This window comes from Megalobrama amblycephala, linkage group LG18 (assembly GCF_018812025.1).
Source record: "Megalobrama amblycephala isolate DHTTF-2021 linkage group LG18, ASM1881202v1, whole genome shotgun sequence".
Classification (NCBI taxonomy): Eukaryota; Metazoa; Chordata; class Actinopteri; order Cypriniformes; family Xenocyprididae; genus Megalobrama; species Megalobrama amblycephala.
Window position 1 is genome coordinate 31,754,722 of NC_063061.1, and position 19,934 is coordinate 31,774,655.

Below are 19,934 nucleotides of genomic sequence, written 5' to 3' on the forward strand. Positions count from 1 at the left end.
AGAAACATGGGTCCTGTCTGTCTCAGTGTTGGAACTCTTTATACAAATTTACACATAGACAGCTCAGACTTTTATAGAGTAATCTATTGCAAATTTCAAACACATGTTATTCCTCATTAATAGACATTCATATGTTTAAGATTCATGATTTTCATCTTAAATCGTATGTTGAAGGTTCAGAATTATTGGAATCACATTCTGCAAATCACCTATTCTCTTAAGGGAAACAGTAGGAAACCACTGAAAGTGTTGTAGTTATTCCAGTTATCTGCTATCCTTGTGCTAGAACCAAGTCTCACATAGACAACATCTCCAACCTCCAGGATCAACACAACTCCATTTGAGGAGTTTAACCGATCCTGAGCCTGAACATCATGTGCTACAACCATGTGCTCTCCATTCTTATAAATGGATGCAGTTGCTGGAGTTCCACCATGACCATGTACAGTGACTCTGAACATGTACGCTCCTTTCAGTGGGGCTGTGAAAATACCTGAATCAAATAACAAGAGATACAGAATCAGCTGTTTCCTGTATGATTGCTCAATTACCAAACACACTGTGTAATAGTTTTTATAATTCTCTTAAACACATTACACAACTGCAGAGAGGTCTGAATGGAGCAGAAGATTTTGACTTCATTTCATTGATAATTACCTGTAACTGGGTTGTAGGCGTTCCCTATGTTTGTGAGGACGTTCCTGTAGGTTAGTGTGATGTCAGTGGTAAAAGGACCAACATATCCACCACCAGATTGCATCAGTCCAGCTGAAAAAGCTATTTCTCTGTCTGTTAATGAAAAACATTAGCAATATTGTGATATATTACTCTATGTTGAGAATGTATAAACTGATTTTAACATCATTCAAACACACTTTCACCTCTATTTTCCTTTCTCAACTCCACTTGACTCAGAGTAAGATTTGACATTTCTGTGAAGGAATAAAGATTATGTTAAATGACATTTACACTACTAATTGTAATAAATAATCTAAACAATTTACACAGTATACACTCTTTAACATTTACACTATACAATAAATATGTATTTGTGTTTTACTTTGAGGATCATTGATAAAATAATGAATGTTTTGGTGAGATACCATCATTTTTCTTGTTCAGCTCTTCCAGGATAAACATCTGTTGTTCCCTCAGTTGTGTCTCTAAAGCTCTGATGTTTTCTTTCTGTTCTGTAACGGTGGCGGTCAGTTCTCTGATGTTTTCTTTCTGCTCTGTATCCGCAGCGGTCAGTTCTCTGATGTTTCCTTTCTGCTCTGTAACGGTGGCGGTCATTTCTCTGATGTTTGCTTTCTGCTCTGTAACGGTGGCGGTCAGTTCTCTCAGTGCTGCATGGATGTCAGTGAAGCACAGATTGCAGTATTGTTGGCTGTCAGTTGAAGCTTCAGCTCTCAAAGTGTCTGTTTGAGGTGGATTCTGTCTTCCGTCCTCAGAGCTGATCTGTTGACTGATCTCATTCTCATTGAGTCCTCCATCTACCTGCTGCTGGACGACAAACACAAAGGTTTCCAACAGCAGCAGTATACATACTAAAGCCTTCATTCTTCACTGATGTTTGTGTCCAGCTCTTGCTCTGTCATCCCCACATCCTCTCATGTTCCATTTATAGTGTCGTGATTTACTGTCTTTTGTACATGATTTATTTTGCTCCAGACAAGTTAATTATTAATCATAATTAAAGGGGTCATGAATTGAGAAATCAACTTTTCCTTGAGCTTTTGATATACAAGAGGTCATCGTACTATAAATATATCTTGTAAGTCTCAGAACTGAAAACTTCCTTGTTAGTCCAATAAAAGCTTTTATTGACTCTAGGTCCAGCAAACAACTGAACCTGGAATGTGCCTGTCATTGAGAGATGCCGACTCTCTGCAGAACAAATCAATGCCTACTTCATCATTGCAACATATCCCCGCCCACTGGCATGTTAGTGAGATGAGGAGGAGAGAAGAGCAATACAGAACTAAAAATAATGTTACCTTTCAAAGTATCCCATTGCTAGGAATATGGTTATTTATTTTCAACATGTGAATGTCCCAGTTGAGCTTTATTTATTTGTATTCATTACATTTCACTGTGCATTCTTTGGTATCTCAATCACATTTCGGCACAGGCTTTGCAAACCGACTTTTATTATATGGACTCGACAGTAATGCAACAACATGTAAGTAACTGTTCATTCTAATGCCTGATCTGATATAATGATTCATGTACAGTCAGTATAGTATATCAGTATATCAAACCAGTGACTAAATGGTCAACTTCATGTTCTTTCTCTTAGTGGGATGAAAATAATCTGTTATTTAAACAGTGATTAAATTATATAAAGAAAGCAATAAAAGAATGCTCCCTTTGCAATCGCTGTAGCTGTCAATTAAACAGTGCGAGTTTATCAGTGACTGAGTTCTGGACTCGCGCCAACGCTACCATTTTATTCAATGAATCTCTTAATTACATCACTTGCACTGTTAGTTATGATGAAAGCATTTGTTAGTTTGCAGAAATTTAGTTGCAATGATGCTCATGCACTCAACGACTGTTACAGTCACCGGTTCCTGCACTACACTTCCCAGCATTCCCTCTGTCCTGCACCTGTACGTCATCACCATCACACGCACCTGAAGTCAATAATCGTCATTAGCACTCATCTGGACTCTGTATATAAACAGTCATTACTCTCATCTTGGTTGATCGGTTATCGTTTGCTGTAAGTGTGTGTATCTCCTGTATGTTCCATTGGATTCTCTAGTAAAGTTTGACTCTTGACCTTATATTCCTCATCGTGCGTGTTTCTACACAATGGATGAATGGGCTAAATTCATTGCCTTGGCTCAGGAGAGCCACGACTTTTTTGTTTTTTCTTTTCGCCGTCAACAGCTGTTATGACAGAGACACCGGAGGCAGAGATGAAAGCAACGTAACAGTTTATTGTAATGATCAGCAGTGAGACAGGTGAGTAGATAGATGAAGGTGAAGATCTTGAAGGTGAATGAGAGGTAATACTGTCCTTTACTTTATGATGCAGATGGAACTGGAGGGAGACGCTGGAGCTGGCAGACGAACACACTCACACACAGGCAGGTAAGCACACGAGGAGATCCGAAGACGATGGAGACGAAGGAGACAATGGAGACAGGTAAGTATCACTTTGGAGTCCTTGAAGGTAAGCGTACAACTGGTTGTAACACAAACGAGACCGGACGATGAGTGTGTGTGAGTGTGTGGTATTTAACTGTGTGCTGATGACTGCGGTGATGATGTGCAGGTGGCGGTGATTAGTAGACTGGTGATTGAGTGCGTGGATACGGGAGTGAGGTGGAACCTGACGTGTCTGTGACAGTACCCCCCCTCCCACGGCCCGCTCCAGAGGGCCGTGGACCCCGACGTCGTGGTGGTCGTCCTCGAGGTCGTGGGGCAGGTCTGTCTGGGTGGTTGGTGTGGAAGGTCTGTAACAGAGCTGGATCAAGGATATCATTCTTGGGAACCCATGAGCGTTCTTCGGGACCGTAGCCCTCCCAGTCCACCAGATACTCTAAAAGACCACCACGGCACCGGGAGTCCAGAATCTCACGTACAACGTAGGCTGTTCCATCATCCAGAATGAGTGGAAGGGGGGGCTCGACGGCTGCCACGTCAGGTTCTGTGGGAGGAAAAACAGAAGGGTGGTGAGGCTTTAATAGTGAAACATGGAAAGTTGGGTGAATTCTCTTGTATTGTGCTGGGAGTTGTAACCGGTAAGTGACAGGGTTGATCTGTTGGAGGATGGTGAACGGGCCAATGAAGCGGGGACTCAGTTTCTTGCAGGGCAGGCGCATCTTGATGTCTCTGGTGGACAGCCAGACCTTCTGCCCCGGTTGGTAGTTTGGAGCGTGGGAGCGCCGAAGGTCGGCTGTCGTCTTGCGCCTGCGCAGGGCTCTCTGCAGCTGGTGGTGATCTGAGTCCCATACCCTCTCGCTCTCCCGGAACCAGTAGTCGACAGCAGGAACGTTGGAGGGTTCCCCGTCCCAGGGGAACAGTGGGGGCTGGAAGCCGAGCACGCATTGGAAAGGTGTTAATCCTGTTGTGGCTTGGCGGAGGGAGTTCTGGGCGTACTCGGCCCAGCCCAGGTACTGGTTCCAGGAGTCCTGGTGGCCGTGACAGAAGGTACGCAGGAAGCGGCCAATCTCCTGGATCTTCCGTTCCGTCTGCCCGTTCGACTGAGGATGGTATCCAGACGACAGACTGACGGTCACACCCAGGAGTGAGAAGAAAGCCTTCCATACCCGCGAGACGAATTGTGGTCCTCTGTCTGAGACTATGTCTTCGGGGATTCCGTAGTGACGGAAGACATGGTTGAACATTAATTCTGCTGTGGCCATAGCTGTTGGTAGACCCTCCAGGGGAATAAGACGGCAGGCTTTAGAGAAGCGGTCTACGACGACCAGAATGCAGGTGTTACCATCAGACTCGGGGAGATCTGTGACAAAATCTACTCCCAGGTGTGACCAGGGTCTCTCAGGAACGGGCAGAGGATGGAGCTTGCCGGTGGGAAGATGGCGTGGGCTCTTGGAGATGGCGCACTCCCTGCAGCCCTGCACGTACCTCCTGACATCGTTGGCCACCAGAAGCGCTGTTTGAGCAGCGAGAGGGTTTCATTGACCCCTGGGTGACCAGTGCCAAGTGAAGTGTGAACGGAGTGCAGAAGTGGAGTGCGTCGTGTCCTGGTGATGTAGCGCAAGCCCTGGGGACAACCCGGCGGAGTGCGTGGGGAGGCATTGGAGGAGGGTAAGGTCTCTTCTGACCATTCGATGGGGCTGACGAAAATAGATTCAGGTAGGATGGTTTCGGGTTCTTCATTCTTTTCCTCCGGGGCGTGGAGACGAGAGAGAGCATCGGCTTTCAGGTTTTTAGAGCCAGGTCGGTATGAGATGGTGAAATGGAATCTTGAGAAGAATAACGCCCATCGGGCTTGGCGAGGGCTGAGTCGTTTGGCGGCTTTCAGATATTCGAGGTTCTTGTGGTCGGTGAGTACTTGGAAAGGGTGATTGGCCCCCTCCAACCAATGCCTCCATTCCTCAAGGGCGAGTTTTACAGCCAAGAGTTCACGGTCCCCGATGTCATAGTTCACCTCCGCCGGGTTGAGCTTGCGGGAGAAGAAGGCGCATGGATGGAGCCTACTTGGATTCCCCTGCTGCTGTGATAGGACCGCTCCCACTCCTGTGGTGGAGGCATCCACTTCCACGACGAATGGTAGGTCCGGGTTGGGGTGGACGAGGAGGGGAGCGGTGGTGAAGGCCTTCTTGAGCGTTTCAAAAGCTTCTGTGGCAGGTTGGGACCAGGACAGAGACTTGGGCTGCTTACGGAGGAGGTTGGTGAGTGGGCTGACGATGGTACTGTAGTTCTTTATGAATCGACGGTAGAAATTGGAGAAACCAAGGAATTGTTGGAGTTCTTTTATGGTGCTTGGAGCTGGCCAGTTCTGGATGGCAGATACCTTCCCCTCGTCCATCCGGATGCCACTGTGATCAATCACATATCCCAGGAAGTGGACAGAGGGCTGGTGGAATGAGCACTTCTCTGCTTTCAGGAACAGATGGTATTGCCGTAAGCGTTGGAGGACCTCCGCAACGTGGTGGCGATGTTCGGCCAAGGTCCTGGAGTAAATCAGGATGTCATCGATATAGACCAACACGAACTTGTGGAGAAACTCCCGGAGCACCTCATGGATGAAATCCTGGAATACGGAGGGGGCGTTGACCAGGCCATACGGCATCACGAGGTATTCGTAGTGACCGGTGGACGTGACGGTCTTCCACTCGTCCCCCTCGCGTATCCGGATGAGGTTGTACGTGCTGCGGAGGTCCAGCTTGGTGAACACAGTGGCACCGCGGAGATGTTCCAGGGCCGCTGGGACGAGGGGAAGTGGGTACCGGAATTTGACGGTGATTTTGTTCAGTGACCGGTAATCGATGCAGGTCCGCAAGCCTCCGTCCTTCTTGGCCACGAAGAAGAAGCTTGAAGCAGCAGGGGAAGTAGACGGGCGGATGTATCCTTGGTTAAGGGCCTCTTTGATGTATTCCTCCATGGCCTTCTCCTCCAGCACTGATAGGGGGTAGATACGTCCCCTAGGCACTGGCTCACCCGGTAACAGATCAATTGCACAGTCCCATGGCCGGTGTGGAGGCGCGTTGCGGGCAGAAGACGTCGCTGAAGGGGGCGTAATCGGGAGGTATGTCGATGGAGCGTTTCTCCACAGGGCTCTCGATGGAGGTAGCAGAAGTTTCCTGCTGACCCTGAATCGAGGAGTGCCACCACTGGAATGGAAACATCAGCAGCAGTAAGGTTTACAATGGTAGTGAGTGGTTTCATGTTCTGGATAGAGGGAATGATAGCACTCACCACGGGTCGAGGAGGACGGGTTGGGCATGCAGAGATGACATGCCCAGGTAATCCACAATACAAGCACAGATTCAGGGTCAGCCTTCTTTGTCTTTCTGTGGGTGACAAACGGGAGTTATCCACTTGCATAGGTTCGGTGGCTGGTTCTGGAGAGCGCTAGCGCTAGAGAGTGCTGGCTAGTGGCTGGCCCTGGTGCTCATGGAGACACGACTGCATACGAGAACCCACTCGGATGGCGAGCTGGATGAAACGTTCGAGTCCTATGGAGTCCTCGTATGCAGCGAGATGCAGCCGCACGTTGGGCTCCAGACCTTGTCGGAAGGTGGTGATGAGGGCTTGTTCGTTCCATCCGCTGGTCGCGGCGAGCGTTCGGAACTGCAAGGCATAATCGTTAACAGTATTGTTACCTTGTTTTAAATTATACAATTTCTCACCAGTGGTAGAATCCGCTGCAGTCCTCTGCCGATCCTGAGAAGGGCGCCGGTTTGGCCATGGGACTGGCGGTGCACATTGGAGAAGCAGCGGTGATGGTGGATGCGGAAGCAGCCGCGGCGGTGGATACAGGTGACGGTGACGGTGGTTGTGGAGTGAGTGCTCGTCGCAGTGCGTCCACGAGCTCTTGAAACGGGTCGTGATGGCTCATGCTGATCGATAGTTGTTATGGTCCGGTCTTCTGTTATGACAGAGACACCGGAGGCAGAGATGAAATCAACGTAACAGTTTATTGTAATGATCAGCAGTGAGACAGGTGAGTAGATAGATGAAGGTGAAGATCTTGAAGGTGAATGAGAGGTAATACTGCCCTTTACTTTATGATGCAGATGGAACTGGAGGGAGACGCTGGAGCTGGCAGACGAACACACTCACACACAGGCAGGTAAGCACACGAGGAGATCCGAAGACGATGGAGACGAAGGAGACAATGGAGACAGGTAAGTATCACTTTGGATTCCTTGAAGGTAAGCGTACAACTGGTTGTAACACAAACGAGACCGGACGATGAGTGTGTGTGAGTGTGTGGTATTTAACTGTGTGCTGATGACTGCGGTGATGATGTGCAGGTGGCGGTGATTAGTAGACTGGTGATTGAGTGCGTGGATACGGGAGTGAGGTGGAACCTGACGTGTCTGTGACAACAGCCAGCTGGAGGATGAGGAATTAAGGAAGATGTACTGGAACGAGGCGAGCTACAATGGACCTTGCGATCTTGCAGACACCACCAGCTTTAACCGGAGGGAGGCCATGCTGAAATGCTTGGAGTTTAAGTGGCCCCGATCCGGAACCCCTCCGAACCCAGTTCCCAACCAGAGACCCACCGCAGATGGAGATGACGACCCCGCCGTGACGTCAGAGCCTGTGCCAGGAGGAACGACCGAGCCTGACATCATCCCGGAGCCTGAGGTGATTCCAACAGAGGAGAAGTTCGAGTCGGGGGTCCCATCCATTGTCGAGGGAGTAGGCGTCGAGGACGACAAGCAGGACAGAAGCCCTGCCAGCCCGCCCGTCACAGAGAGTGAGTCCATCAACCTCAATAATACTCCCCAACCTTGTGAAAACTCTACTGGACTCATCAGTTCCTACCAGCCTCTCTCTCCCGCTTCCTCTACTGGAAGTATCTACTGAATCTCCATCTCTGCCTTCTTCCCCGACCCCAACCAAGTCTGCTGTCCTGTCCGAGCTGTCACCCATCAGTCCCGCTACACCACCATCACCTCCTCTCAGTGACGTGGTTACATCGCGGGACTACTGTGAGCCATCTTCTCCGGGGCATGAGGATACCGTGGCTCTGCCTCCAGCATCCGTTCTCATCTCTCCTCCTCAACCCATTGCCCTGACCCTTCACCTATGCTCCTCCCTCCCTCGTCGTCTGCTGGGACCTTCGAGCCATTGGCTTTGCAGAGCTGCCTCAGACTGCCAACTTCACCTGGGTCGGACGTCACATCACCTACGCAATGGACCTGCAGGCCGTCCGTTGCTCTCCGGTCCTCCACCCCTATTGCTCCAGCTAGCTCCGCCCTCCCTCAGGCTCCGTCGCCGCCCTCGGTCGCTCCAGCTACACCTCAGCCCTCAAGATCCCTGCATCCTACTTGGAAGGTCGTCACTGTGGCGCGGTCGCCTGGGTCGTCGGCATCGAACCGCTCCATCTGTCTTTCATCTGCGCCGTGGGTTCCTCTTCCATCGCCGCAGCCGCCTTCGCTCGTCCCCAAGGTGGTGCTGATGCCTTTACCACCATGGCTTCTCCCTTCAGCGTCTCTGCCGATGTCCATCATCCTGGTTGGTGACTGGGCCTCCATCCGACTCATCCTCCAGCTTCACCGTCCACCTCCTGAACCCCCTCCGGCCTTCCCCTTTGGATTTTCTTCTACGGCACGAGGACACACCTTGCCTGAGGGGGAAGTACTGTTACAGTCACCGGTTCCTGCGCTACACTTCCCAGCATTCCCTCTGTCCTGCACCTGCACGTCATCACCATCACACGCACCTGAAGTCAATCATCATCATTAGCACTCATCTGGACTCTGTATATAAACAGTCATTACACTCATCTTGGTTGATTGGTTATCGTTTGCTGTAAGTGTGTATATCTCCTGTGTTCCTGTATGTTCCATTGGATTCTCTAGTAAAGTTTGACTCTTGATCTTATATTCCTTAAAGTTTCATGCCACAATCGAAATACAATGTTATAGATTTAAATGCAGAGCAACACTTTTCATGATTAGTTAACCTAGAGAACAGTATTAGTAAAAACATGCTAAAAGTTTTTGAGAGTAATTTTAGCTATTTCAAATGGAAAGACATTAGCCAATCATAGCAGTGGGCATTTACACTGAAATCTCACAGCAGACATGCCCCTTCAAACAGAGCGTTCAAATCAGAGGGCTAAAATCAGGGTAGGAAAAATGCCTTTTATTTCTAAATTGTCAGTTTTTGATGTAAAAAGCATAGTAACATTATAAGTGCACCCCAGGAAACATTATAAAACAATGCACTTCATGACTCCTTTAAAGGAATGTTCCATGATCAGTAGATGTTTAGCTTTATTCATAACATTTGTGACACTATGCTGATCTCAACAGAAAATAACTGTAATTAATCAGCGGTCGGCAACCTTATAGCATGTGTGGGGAAAATCATAGAAACCTCTGGTTGCGTGAATGTCTGATTTGTACGATTGTGCAGGTTAAAATCTCACACTTTAATAGTATTTATTGGACCTACAATAACTAAATAAAACAGGCTGTGTGACTGTAAAGAATGATTACCTCAAAATGTACATCCATGTAAAAGTGACTTAATTTAAATTAAATACATTAGTTATTGTCACGTGTTAGTGATTATACTGACCTCTGATATATTTCTGACCCCTGATATAGATGGTCACTCCACTCTCTGGTATCCATGTGCATATCTTACAACAGTTACCAGGTTTATCAGCTTAATGTTATGACAAAAAAAAGAGGAAACATTGGATATAAATGTATACAGAAAAAAAAACTATTAAGTGATGTTTACATATATAATGTTTAAGCCTTGTGGCTATACTATTGAAACAGTTTGAGTTTAAATGTTCACTGCCTGGCCCATTTATTTCCATTGTAAGTGCCTTACTTTTTTTTAACCTAAAGAACGAGTTGACATTTTTTCTCTGGTGAATGATATCATGCCACTGTCACGATCAGTAGTGAGAGTGCCTGTGATTACCACCAGAGGGCACAAGACTATTATCACTATCACAGACTCCATTCCCCATAATCCTTTGCCCAGACTAATCGTCCATGATTGTTTACACCTGTGTGTCTTTTACCTCATTACCTCTGCCTGTATCTAGCCTGTTCATTCTGTCATTCACTGTGAGGTTTTGCTAGATATTTACACTGCATCTCTGAATGTTTCCTGGTTTCATGTCTCTTGGTTTTTGATTACCCGTTTGCCTTTTTGCCCAGCCAGTGGCCTGTTGCATGAAGCTAGTTGAACAAACTCTGAGTTTCAGAGTAGGTTTGGAGTTGACAAATCCAGATAAATCCAACCTGATTTAGATCAGGATTAACTGTTGCACAACGCTCGTTATAAACTTTCTCTATCAACTCAGGGTTAATCCAGAGTTGCAAAGCGTGTGCACCTTAAAGTGTGCCAAACAAGTAGGCCAAATAATTAATATAGTTTCACAAAGAGCTTAAAAGAATACATGCAAGCTTAATCTGTTTAAAAGCTTTATATATAAAGCATGTATTATATTTATATTAATTTAAAAGCAAAGTTTAATATTGTCGATTAATAAAATAGGCCTAATTATATGAATGTGTCATGAATTATTCATAATTTTAATTTATTTAATATAAATATAATGAATGAATAATTAACAGCAAAAGATGAGCAATTTTGTCTCTAAAATTTTCACTATAAACTGATTTAATTTGGAGTGAGAGTCTCAGAGCAGTAACAGCCGAATCCACAAAATGTCCCTTTAACTTTTATTTTTCATGTCAACATGTATAAAAACATAAAATGTAATTATTAACCTGATTTACAACTTGTCATGTAAAAGAATGCCCTGGATTATGGGAAAGTGGATTTTTGCATTTATGATAACTTTGACATTGACTTGTGAGCTGTGTTTTTACCTTTGTTAATTATTACTCACTCATAGGTTTTCTTATAAACTGAACTGAATTGTGGTGAACTTCATATTAAAATATCTTAATGTACAATCTAGGTGCTGTTGTTTAAACATGCATTGAGAAGAATATGTTAATGTATTTATCTCCACCCATTTGCTTTATCTTTCAGTTTACTGTCAGTTGGTTTTGGTATTCCACTCGTGTTTAACAATGTGTTGCTCAGGGTTTAATAAGGAAAGGTAACTGTTGATCTGGGAGAAAGGCTTTAACGTGCCGCTCCTGCACACCGGTGCATAACCTCTTACTACAAGAAAGGCTTTTACAGTCTCTCCTTCACAGCAGTGCATTATTTGTTACAACTAAGTTTTTCTATAAAGTATGCTTTTCCATTCTTTGTCTCTATTTTGAAACATGTAACTTAATAAATAACTTTGTCTGCTTTAAAAGCTTTGAGAATCTTTCCTTTTACAGCTGATAATGTTGAAAGCTAAAGTGATTGTAACTTTCATTATCCTAGTGTTCAGATTAAATCCTATATTTTCCTGTCAAGTTCACCTTTATTTATATAGCACTTTTTATAATAGATTGTTTCAAAGCAATGTGATAACAGGAAATTAATGCAACAAAGATTGTGATCTGGATATGGCCCAGGTTCTGGACTTTTTTATTTGTTTTGCTTCATCATAGGTGCTGCCAGGGTGTGTAAACCACAATAAAGTATATAGTAGTAAATCAATAACCAAAGTGTATTTTTTGACACATATAGAAGCAAAAACTGGTTTATTTAGATTTTATTTTGATGGTCCCTTTAACATATTCTGTTGACTATAAGTAATATTGCATACTGCATGTCTAATAACTCTCATTAGAGTGTCAGTAAAGTATTAGCAAGACTGGTCAGGATTATGTTAGAATAAACTGACATGTACTTGCAAAGTTACTTATAGTCAACAGAATGTTCAAAAGGGACCATAAAAATAGTGTTACTGCAAAAATGACATTCAGGCTGTTAAACAGGCCTGCAGTAAAAGCTTCAGATCAAACCCTGAACACACACTGATTCATATCAACACAAAGAATGACTGTGTAAATAAATAAATAGTTAAATGGCTGTCCTTTCAAATAGTGCAAAAACAGTTTCAAATTTAAGGGTATAGAAGGCGATTTTGGACATAGCCCAGCTCTCCCTCTCAAAACAATTCATTGTCTCTTCCATGTCACATGCTATGGCGTGAGGGCGGAGCTATCTGGAACTGCCAGCAGATCCAGTGACGTAAGGGGTAAATGCCGTCGCTGGGGATAAACTTATGCTTCACTTTATAGAGATCAATGAATTAACCACCGCTGATGCCAGTCAACATTGAAATGAACCTGGTGGAGGACACAGTCAGGCTGCGTGTCCACGGGAGCAGAGCAAGAGACCAGAGCATTTTTAGATTCATTCATATGGAAGGCGAGCGTGAGGCTCAACCTCCATAGGAATGAACCGAAAACGCTCGCTCCGCACCAACGGACAAACACTGTCAGTCAGTCAGTCTCTCTTGCAAGCTCTCTCACCGTATAGTGCCATTGACCGTCCTCGTCATCCTCAATAAATAAAGTTCTTACAGTAACGTTAGGGTGCTCACAGGAAGTCCGGTGGAGAGAAATCCCCAAATGGCCATTCAGATCTGCCTCCATTTTGTTAGCAACGCCCAACTTCCAACGATCCAATCAATTCCCAAATTACGAAATCAAGTCCCACTCTCTCATTTCAGGTGGCGTTTCACTCGGATAGATGTCACAGTAGAGAAGAAAAGACAATTGCAACTTCCTCTTCATGCCGACTCTAAGATAAACAGCATTTTGAAAGATTATATAAACCCACATAAACTGATAATGGTACTGAGGATAAAAATTCCAGTGAACTGATGTTCAGCTTTCCAAAAGCAATATTCCAACACACAGGAATACATACAAGGTGTGAAACTGCAGAGAATGTATAAAATCTATAGTATTTGTTTGTGTGTTACATATATTCCTTTTGATATGGAGACCAAATGTCCAATGGATAGTAAAAATGGATAAGAAAATATCGGTCCCCATGAGGAAAACGGCTTATAAATCATAAAGTGTCACTTGTGTGTTTTCTTCTTCTTAAAGGTGCCCTAGAACCCTTTTTTACAAGATGTAATAGAAGTCTAAGGTGTCCCCTGAATGTGTCTGTGAAGTTTCAGCTCAAAATACCCCATAGATTTTTTATTATTAAATTTTTTAACTACCTATTTTGGGGTATAATTAAAAATGTGCAGATTCAGTGCGTGTCCCCTTTAAATGTTCGCGCTCCCCGCCCCCAAGCTTGCAACTCTATAATACATTGCATAAACATTCTCGACTCAGCTCCAGCAGTAGCTCACCTGCAAGTTTTTGGGTTATCAACGTAATTTCTGGCTGCTGTACTACATTAGTTGCAACTATTTGGGCTCTGGCCAAATACAGAGCTCTATTTACTATCTGATTATTTGTAAGTGTGAACTCTTTATTAACAAAGTTTGGGAGAAATGCATTCAAATGATCTGACTAATCGTCACATCATTCCAACCAGCAATCAGCAATCAACATACCTATACATGTATTCTGGGTTCAGGCCAAATACCAAGCTCAGAGCCCTCTCCTCGGACAGCATGCCAAATACGCATACGATTTACTGTATCTGATTATTTGTAAGTGTGAACTTGTGAAATGTTGTTTTTGGGAAAAAACAGACAATGAGTTCTCAGTGCCAAAGATGAAAGAAACCATCCAAGACTTTCATCAGTGACAGGTGCAAAAGAGCACATCTGTCATGTTATGGGGGTGCATCAGTGCAAACGGCATGAGTCACTTGTATATGTGTGAAGGTACCATTGACGTGGTGGCACAGAGACATATACTGCCATCAAGATGACATCCTTCCTGGGAAGCAAGACAATGCCAGGCCTCATTCTGCACGTGCTACAACAGTGAGTTGCAGCCATAAAAATCAAAATTGGTTTATATTTACAAAATAAAATAAAATTTGGCCAGTGAAAACATTGAAAATCTTTTTATTTGTATTTTTTCTCAGTAAAATAAAGGTTAAAGAGAATGAACAAATGATTCTTAATTTTATTGCATTTTATAAAATATCCCAATTGGGGTTGTAGCAAGCAGTTCAAAGCAATATTATAACAAAATTATGATTTTAAAAAAACATTACAAAAATAAAACAATACAACCAGGTTATTTAGCAAATATTTTAACATTGTATAATTGTATTTAATATTTTCATATTCACAAGCTGTTTATACTGTATACAGAAATTACAACTTTTTTAAAAACTTTTTTTAACTTTTAATAAAACAAATGTTTTATATTTGTACTTGAAAATGACTCTTACTATCCTTAATTGGGTTTGTAATCTTGTAATTTAGGCTTATTTTATGTAGAAAGTATGTGTATTCTGCAGATATGCAAGTATGTATATGTTGCAAGTGTAATTGTTTAGTTTTTTCTTATATAGTTCAGATGTGTGGAAATTAGCTACCGCGTTGTGACTGCAGAGCTTTTGGGGATGTTTAAAATTGTGCAAAACAATCCTGCACCTTGTTGATGCCCTGTTATAAAGCACATACAAACAGTATTATTTTAATTTAACATGAATAGATGTTTCTACCTTGAAAGCCATGACAATGTTTCTTTTGATATTTGACAATGGAGCTCTGCTTTCATCCAGGTTAAGTTCGTTGTGAGTAATGCCTAGTTCACACTACAGGACTTTAAACGTTGGGCAGATCACTGTGCTGTTCAGACTACATGACTTTCTGTAGAGTATTTAAGTTGTTGTGGTGTTCACACTAGATGACGCTACGTAAATTATCCGCAACAATGGGTTACACACAACGCGAGCTGACAACAACTCTGATCTGTTGACTGATCTCATTCTCATCGAGTCCTCCATCTACCTGCTGCTGAACAACAAACACAAAGGTTTCCAACAGCAGCAGTAGACATGCTAAAGCCTTCATTCTGAAACACTTTATACAGTTACATATAGACAGCTCAGACTTTTATACAGTAATCTATTGCAAACTTCAAACACACAGTCCTTATTAATACAGGTTCATATGTTAATGATTCTTCATGATTTTAATCTTAAATTATATGCCGAAGGTTCGGAATTATTGGAATTACATTCTGCAAAGCTCTTGTTATCTTAAAGGAAACAGTAGGAAACCACTGAAAGTGTTGAGGTTCTCCTTGCTATTTTCAAATATTCTCCTGCCAGACCAAAGTCTCACATATACAACATCTCCAACCTCCAGGATCAACACAAGTCCATTTGAGGAGGCTAACGCACCCTGAGCCTGACCATCATGTGCTAAGACCATGTGCTCTTCATTCTTAAAAATGGATACAGTTGCTGAAGTTCCACCATAACCAAATACAGAGACTCTGAACATGTACGCTCCTTTCAGTGGGGCTGTGAAAATACCTGAATCAAATAACAAGAGATACAGAATCAGCTGTTTCCTGTATGATTTCTCAATTACCAAACACACTGAGTAATAGTTTGAAATATGGAAGATCATTTAATTCTCTTATACACATTACACAACTGCAGAGAGGTCTGAATGGAGCAGAAGGGTTTATGACTCCATTTCATTGATAATTACCTGTAATTGGGTTGTAGGCGTTCCCAATGTTTGTGAAGACGTTCTTGTAGGTTAGTGTGATTTCAGTGGTAAAAGGACCAATATATCCACTGCCAGATTGCATCAGTCCAGCTGAAAAAGCTATTTCTCTGTCTGTTGTTTAAAGACATAAGCAAAATTGTGGTTTGTTGTTCTTATGCTTAGTATGTACACACTGATTTTAACATAATTCAGGCACACTTTCACCTCTATTTTCCTTTCTCAACTCCTCCACTTGACTCTGAGTAAGATTTGAAATATCTGTGAAGGAATAAAGATTCTGTTAAATGATAATATTACTGAATTATGCTGAAAATGTATAGATGGAATTTATCATTCAAGCACACTTTCACCTCTATTTTCCTTTCTCAACTCCTCCACTTTACTCAGAGTAAGATTTGAAATTCCTGTAAAGGAATACAGATTCTGTTAAATGACATTTATACTACTAATTGTAATAGATAAAAACAATTTACACAGTATACACTCAACTTTACACTAACATTTACATTTGTTTTACTTTGAGGATCATTGATAAGAGTGAATGTTTTGGAAGGTACCATCATTTTTCTTGTTCATCTCATCCCTGAGTTGCATCTCTAAAGCTCTGATGTTTTCTTTTTGCTCTGTATCCGCAGCGGTCAGTTCTCTGATGTTTTCTTTCTGCTCTGTAACGGTGGCGGTCAGTTCTCTGATGTTTTCTTTCTGCTCTGTAACGGTGGCGGTCAGTTCTCTGTTCTTTTCTTTCTGCTCTGTAACGGTGGCGGTCAGTTCTCTCAGTGCTGCATGGATGTCAGGGATGCCCAGATCACAGTATTGTTGGCTGTCAGTTGAAGCTTCAGCTCTCAAAGTGTCTGTTTGAGGTGGATTCTGTCTTCCGTCCTCAGAGCTGATCTGTTGACTGATCTCATTCTCATTGAGTCCTCCATCTACCTGCTGCTGAACGACAAACACAAAGGTTTCCAACAGCAGCAGTATACATACTAAAGCCTTCATTCTTCACTGATGTTTGTTTCCAGCTCTTGCTCTTTCATCCCTACACCTCTCATGTTCCTTTTATAGTGTCCTGATTTACTGTTTTGTACATGACCTATATTGCCTCAGATAAAGAAAAGTAATTAAAGTTGATTATGAATCATAAACAAAGGGATGTTGCAGGCTCGGTAGAAGTTTATCTCTTTATCCTCTCTCAGCAGTCGGTAACCTTATAGCACATGAAGGGAAAAATCACAGAAACCTCCGGTCGCGTGAATAGATTGTCTTATCTGCACGCTAGCTCCTGGGTTGATTCCAGGATTCAACTTCAGCTCTTCTGGGAAGGCTTTCCACAAGGTTTAGGAGTGTGTTTATGGGAATTTGACTATTCTTCTAGAAGCGCATTTGTGTGATGTTGGTGAGAAGGCCTGGCTCACAGTCTCCGCTCTAATTCATCCCAAAGGTGTCTATCGAGTTGAGGTCAGGACTCTGTGCAGGCCAGTCAAGTTCCTCCACACCAAACTCGCTCATCCATGTCTTTATGGACCTTGCTTTGTGCACTGGTGTGCAGTCATGTTGGAACAGGAAGAGATCATCCCCAAACTGTTCCCACAAAGAGCATGAAATTGAAAATGAAATTGTCCAAAATGTCTTGGTAAGCTGAAGCATTAAGAGTTCCTTTCACTGGAACTAAGGGGCCAAGCCCAACCCCTGAAAAACAACCCCACACCATAATCCCATAATCCCCAGGAGGCAACCTATCATGGTACTATGCTTGAATTCACTGAGCTCCTGAGAGCAACCCATTCTTTCTCAAATGTTTGTAGAAGCAGTCTGCACGCCTAGGTGCTTGATTTTATACACCTGTGGCCATGGAAGTGATTGAAACACCTGAATTCAATGATTTGGAGGGGTGTCCCAATACTTCTGGCAATATAGTGTATCGTGTGCACTGCCCTTGTGTGTACTAATGCAATTAGTGTACACAACAAATGCCTAGAAAGCCACCTAAGAATTGCTTTAATGTGGCTTCCGAATGTTGTTTTAGAATATTGCATGTTGGAATTCCAGTGAGTAAAAGAATCATGTCAATTCTCAGAAAAAACATTAAACACAACAGAACTACTGTATATAAAAGCTATTCACATTTAAATTAAAGGATTTATACTCTAATTTGATACACTACTCCACATTCAGATGGTACTCAACCAAAATGCATTTTTTATTGCCGCGGGCTCCGTCGCGGTTCATTTTATTTCTGCTGTTGACCGCTAAGTGGTGCTATAACCATAGATTCACATGTTATCACAGCTTGTATCACAGCGTATCACAGCTTGTTTTCGCGAGTAGTAGTCAACTGCGCCATGTGGAGATAAAAAAATATATACTATCAATAACATTTTTAAAAATCACATCCACATAACTACATGTAGAAAACATAAGCATTTGTGCAAAAATTTGAAGAAATTATCGAAATTGAAAGTGAAATAATGCAACACGTAATAATCATGTAACTTCAAAAACATGTAATTGAATTCCGAGTATGAGACATTTAAATCATCTGACTGCCCCATCCCACACATTTTATCTTATGTTGAATCTGCTGAGATGTTTTCGATCAATAACAAGGGCCAGATTTGAAATAATATCAGAACCTGTTAAACTGCTTTGTACCCTAAAGAGATTTTTAGACTTGTATTCTCCAATCAACATACTTTTGTAGCTTACTCTATCAGTACTGTGAAGACCGTGTGCTGTGATTACAAGCTCATCATCTTCTTCAGTAGTCACAGGCACATACACTTCCATGTTTTTTCTACAAATAAGAGATCATAATGCACAAATGTAAAAGTTTACAAATTCCATGACTCAAGCACATATAAAAAATAATAAACAAAACGAACCTGTAACACCAGTTGTGCATCACAGATGACTTGGACAGTCATCCTCAGAGTCTGAGAGCATTATTTTAAAACATAAGGCTTCATCAACACATATAACTGTATCTACAAGGCATATATATTATACATGTATAATATATATGCCTAATATAATATAAAGCATCACACAACAGATACTATCATTGGATTGTGGCTATCAATTTCTATTATTTTTTTGTGTAGTTCCTTATTGAAACAGTGTTCCCACTCGTCCTGGAAAACCTGGAAAATTGATGACAAATTTTCCAGTCCTGGAAAACACATGGAAAATTAGAGAAAATGTAAAATGTCCTGGAAAATCTTGTTGTTGTCCTAGAAAATAATTTTTTAGTCTTCTTTAGTCGAGAACAAAGAGTTTACTGGCCTAAAACAATCACCATTAGTTGCAGAAAGTGCAATGTTCAGGAATGCTGATTTTTGACACGTGAGAGTAGTATTTTCACTGATGTCTAGTCTTGTGTTGCCACTTGCAGCAGTTAGCTAATGTTATTAACTGCTCAGATGCATGCAGCAAATGTTAAGTGGTAAGCATCTACATAATTAAGTAACTTGCTAACTACAGCGTTTGCATAATTATTATGCAAGTTGATTTTCTGATCATATTTTTTTTACAAGCACATGTTACCATTTCCAAACCAATCAATAATAATAACTACTATTAATTTTGTATTTAATCATTTATAAGTGATAAATAATTGTTCATGAAGGCTGGAAATGAAAAACGCCTTATATTCAGGTGTGCATAATTATTAGGTATGTTTTCTTTTACAGATAAAATGAGCCAAAAAGAGATTTAACTCAGATTGAAAGGTCAAAATTTAATAAATGGCCATAAGAAGGATGCAATACTAATGCAATACTAGAAATTGCAGTTAAGGCATGACCATTGGACAGCAAAATGCTCATTGGGGTCAGCAGGGTCAGACAAAAACAGGCGGAGAAGAAAAAACATGTTAACTGCAAAATAATTAAGAATTAAGGTGAAGAATTAAGTGTGAAACCATCAGGATCACTTTAGTCTCCAGCGCCACCGTTTTCCAGAACTGCAACCTACCTGGAGTCTCCAGAAGTGTGAGGTGTCAGGATCTCAGAGACTTAGGTTAGGTAAAGAATCCTAAAAAATGCCCCCCCATTTAAGAATCACATACTGAATTGTAGTAAAATACAAGAAGACTGATTTTTTTTATAGGCTTTATAGACAGACAGATTGAGAGTGACTCTTGAAGGACTCTTGTACCACAGTTTGAAGAATTTATCTTCCAGAATCTGGCAGTAAGGTGTGGGAGTTCATTTTTAGTCCATCTCTTATCCTG

General features: G+C 42.4%; 1 protein-coding gene and 1 long non-coding RNA gene across 3 annotated transcripts; both read right to left on the reverse strand.

The window, feature by feature from the left end:
• LOC125252764 lies at positions 1–16,732 on the reverse strand. Its single transcript, XM_048166328.1, has 4 exons — positions 16,267–16,732; positions 882–932; positions 658–789; positions 1–493 (listed from the first exon to the last, which is right to left on the reverse strand). Exons 1-4 carry the CDS (start codon positions 16,700–16,702, stop codon positions 210–212), a joined length of 903 nt encoding a protein of 300 aa, XP_048022285.1. The 5' UTR covers positions 16,703–16,732; the 3' UTR covers positions 1–209.
• LOC125252767 lies at positions 15,436–16,097 on the reverse strand. Of its 2 annotated transcripts, none has more exons than XR_007181277.1 (3): positions 16,060–16,097; positions 15,689–15,820; positions 15,436–15,507 (listed from the first exon to the last, which is right to left on the reverse strand). It is a non-coding gene; the product is annotated as an uncharacterized LOC125252767 (long non-coding RNA). The 2 variants fall into 2 exon arrangements; XR_007181278.1 differs by lacking the exon at positions 16,060–16,097 and adding an exon at positions 15,914–15,965.
• Positions 16,733–19,934: the final 3,202 nt, after the last annotated feature.

Bases quoted from the DNA above. Each gene is read 5' to 3' on its own strand.
- LOC125252764 (XM_048166328.1), bottom strand. From the start codon at position 16,702: ATGAAGGCTTTAGTATGTATACTGCTGCTGTTGGAAACCTTTGTGTTT. The intron at 790-881 runs GTGAAAGTGTGT...TTTCATTAACAG, and splicing joins GTTGAGAAAGGAAAATAGAG to ACAGAGAAATAGCTTTTTCA. The intron at 494-657 runs GTAATTATCAAT...TATTTGATTCAG, and splicing joins CGCCTACAACCCAGTTACAG to GTATTTTCACAGCCCCACTG.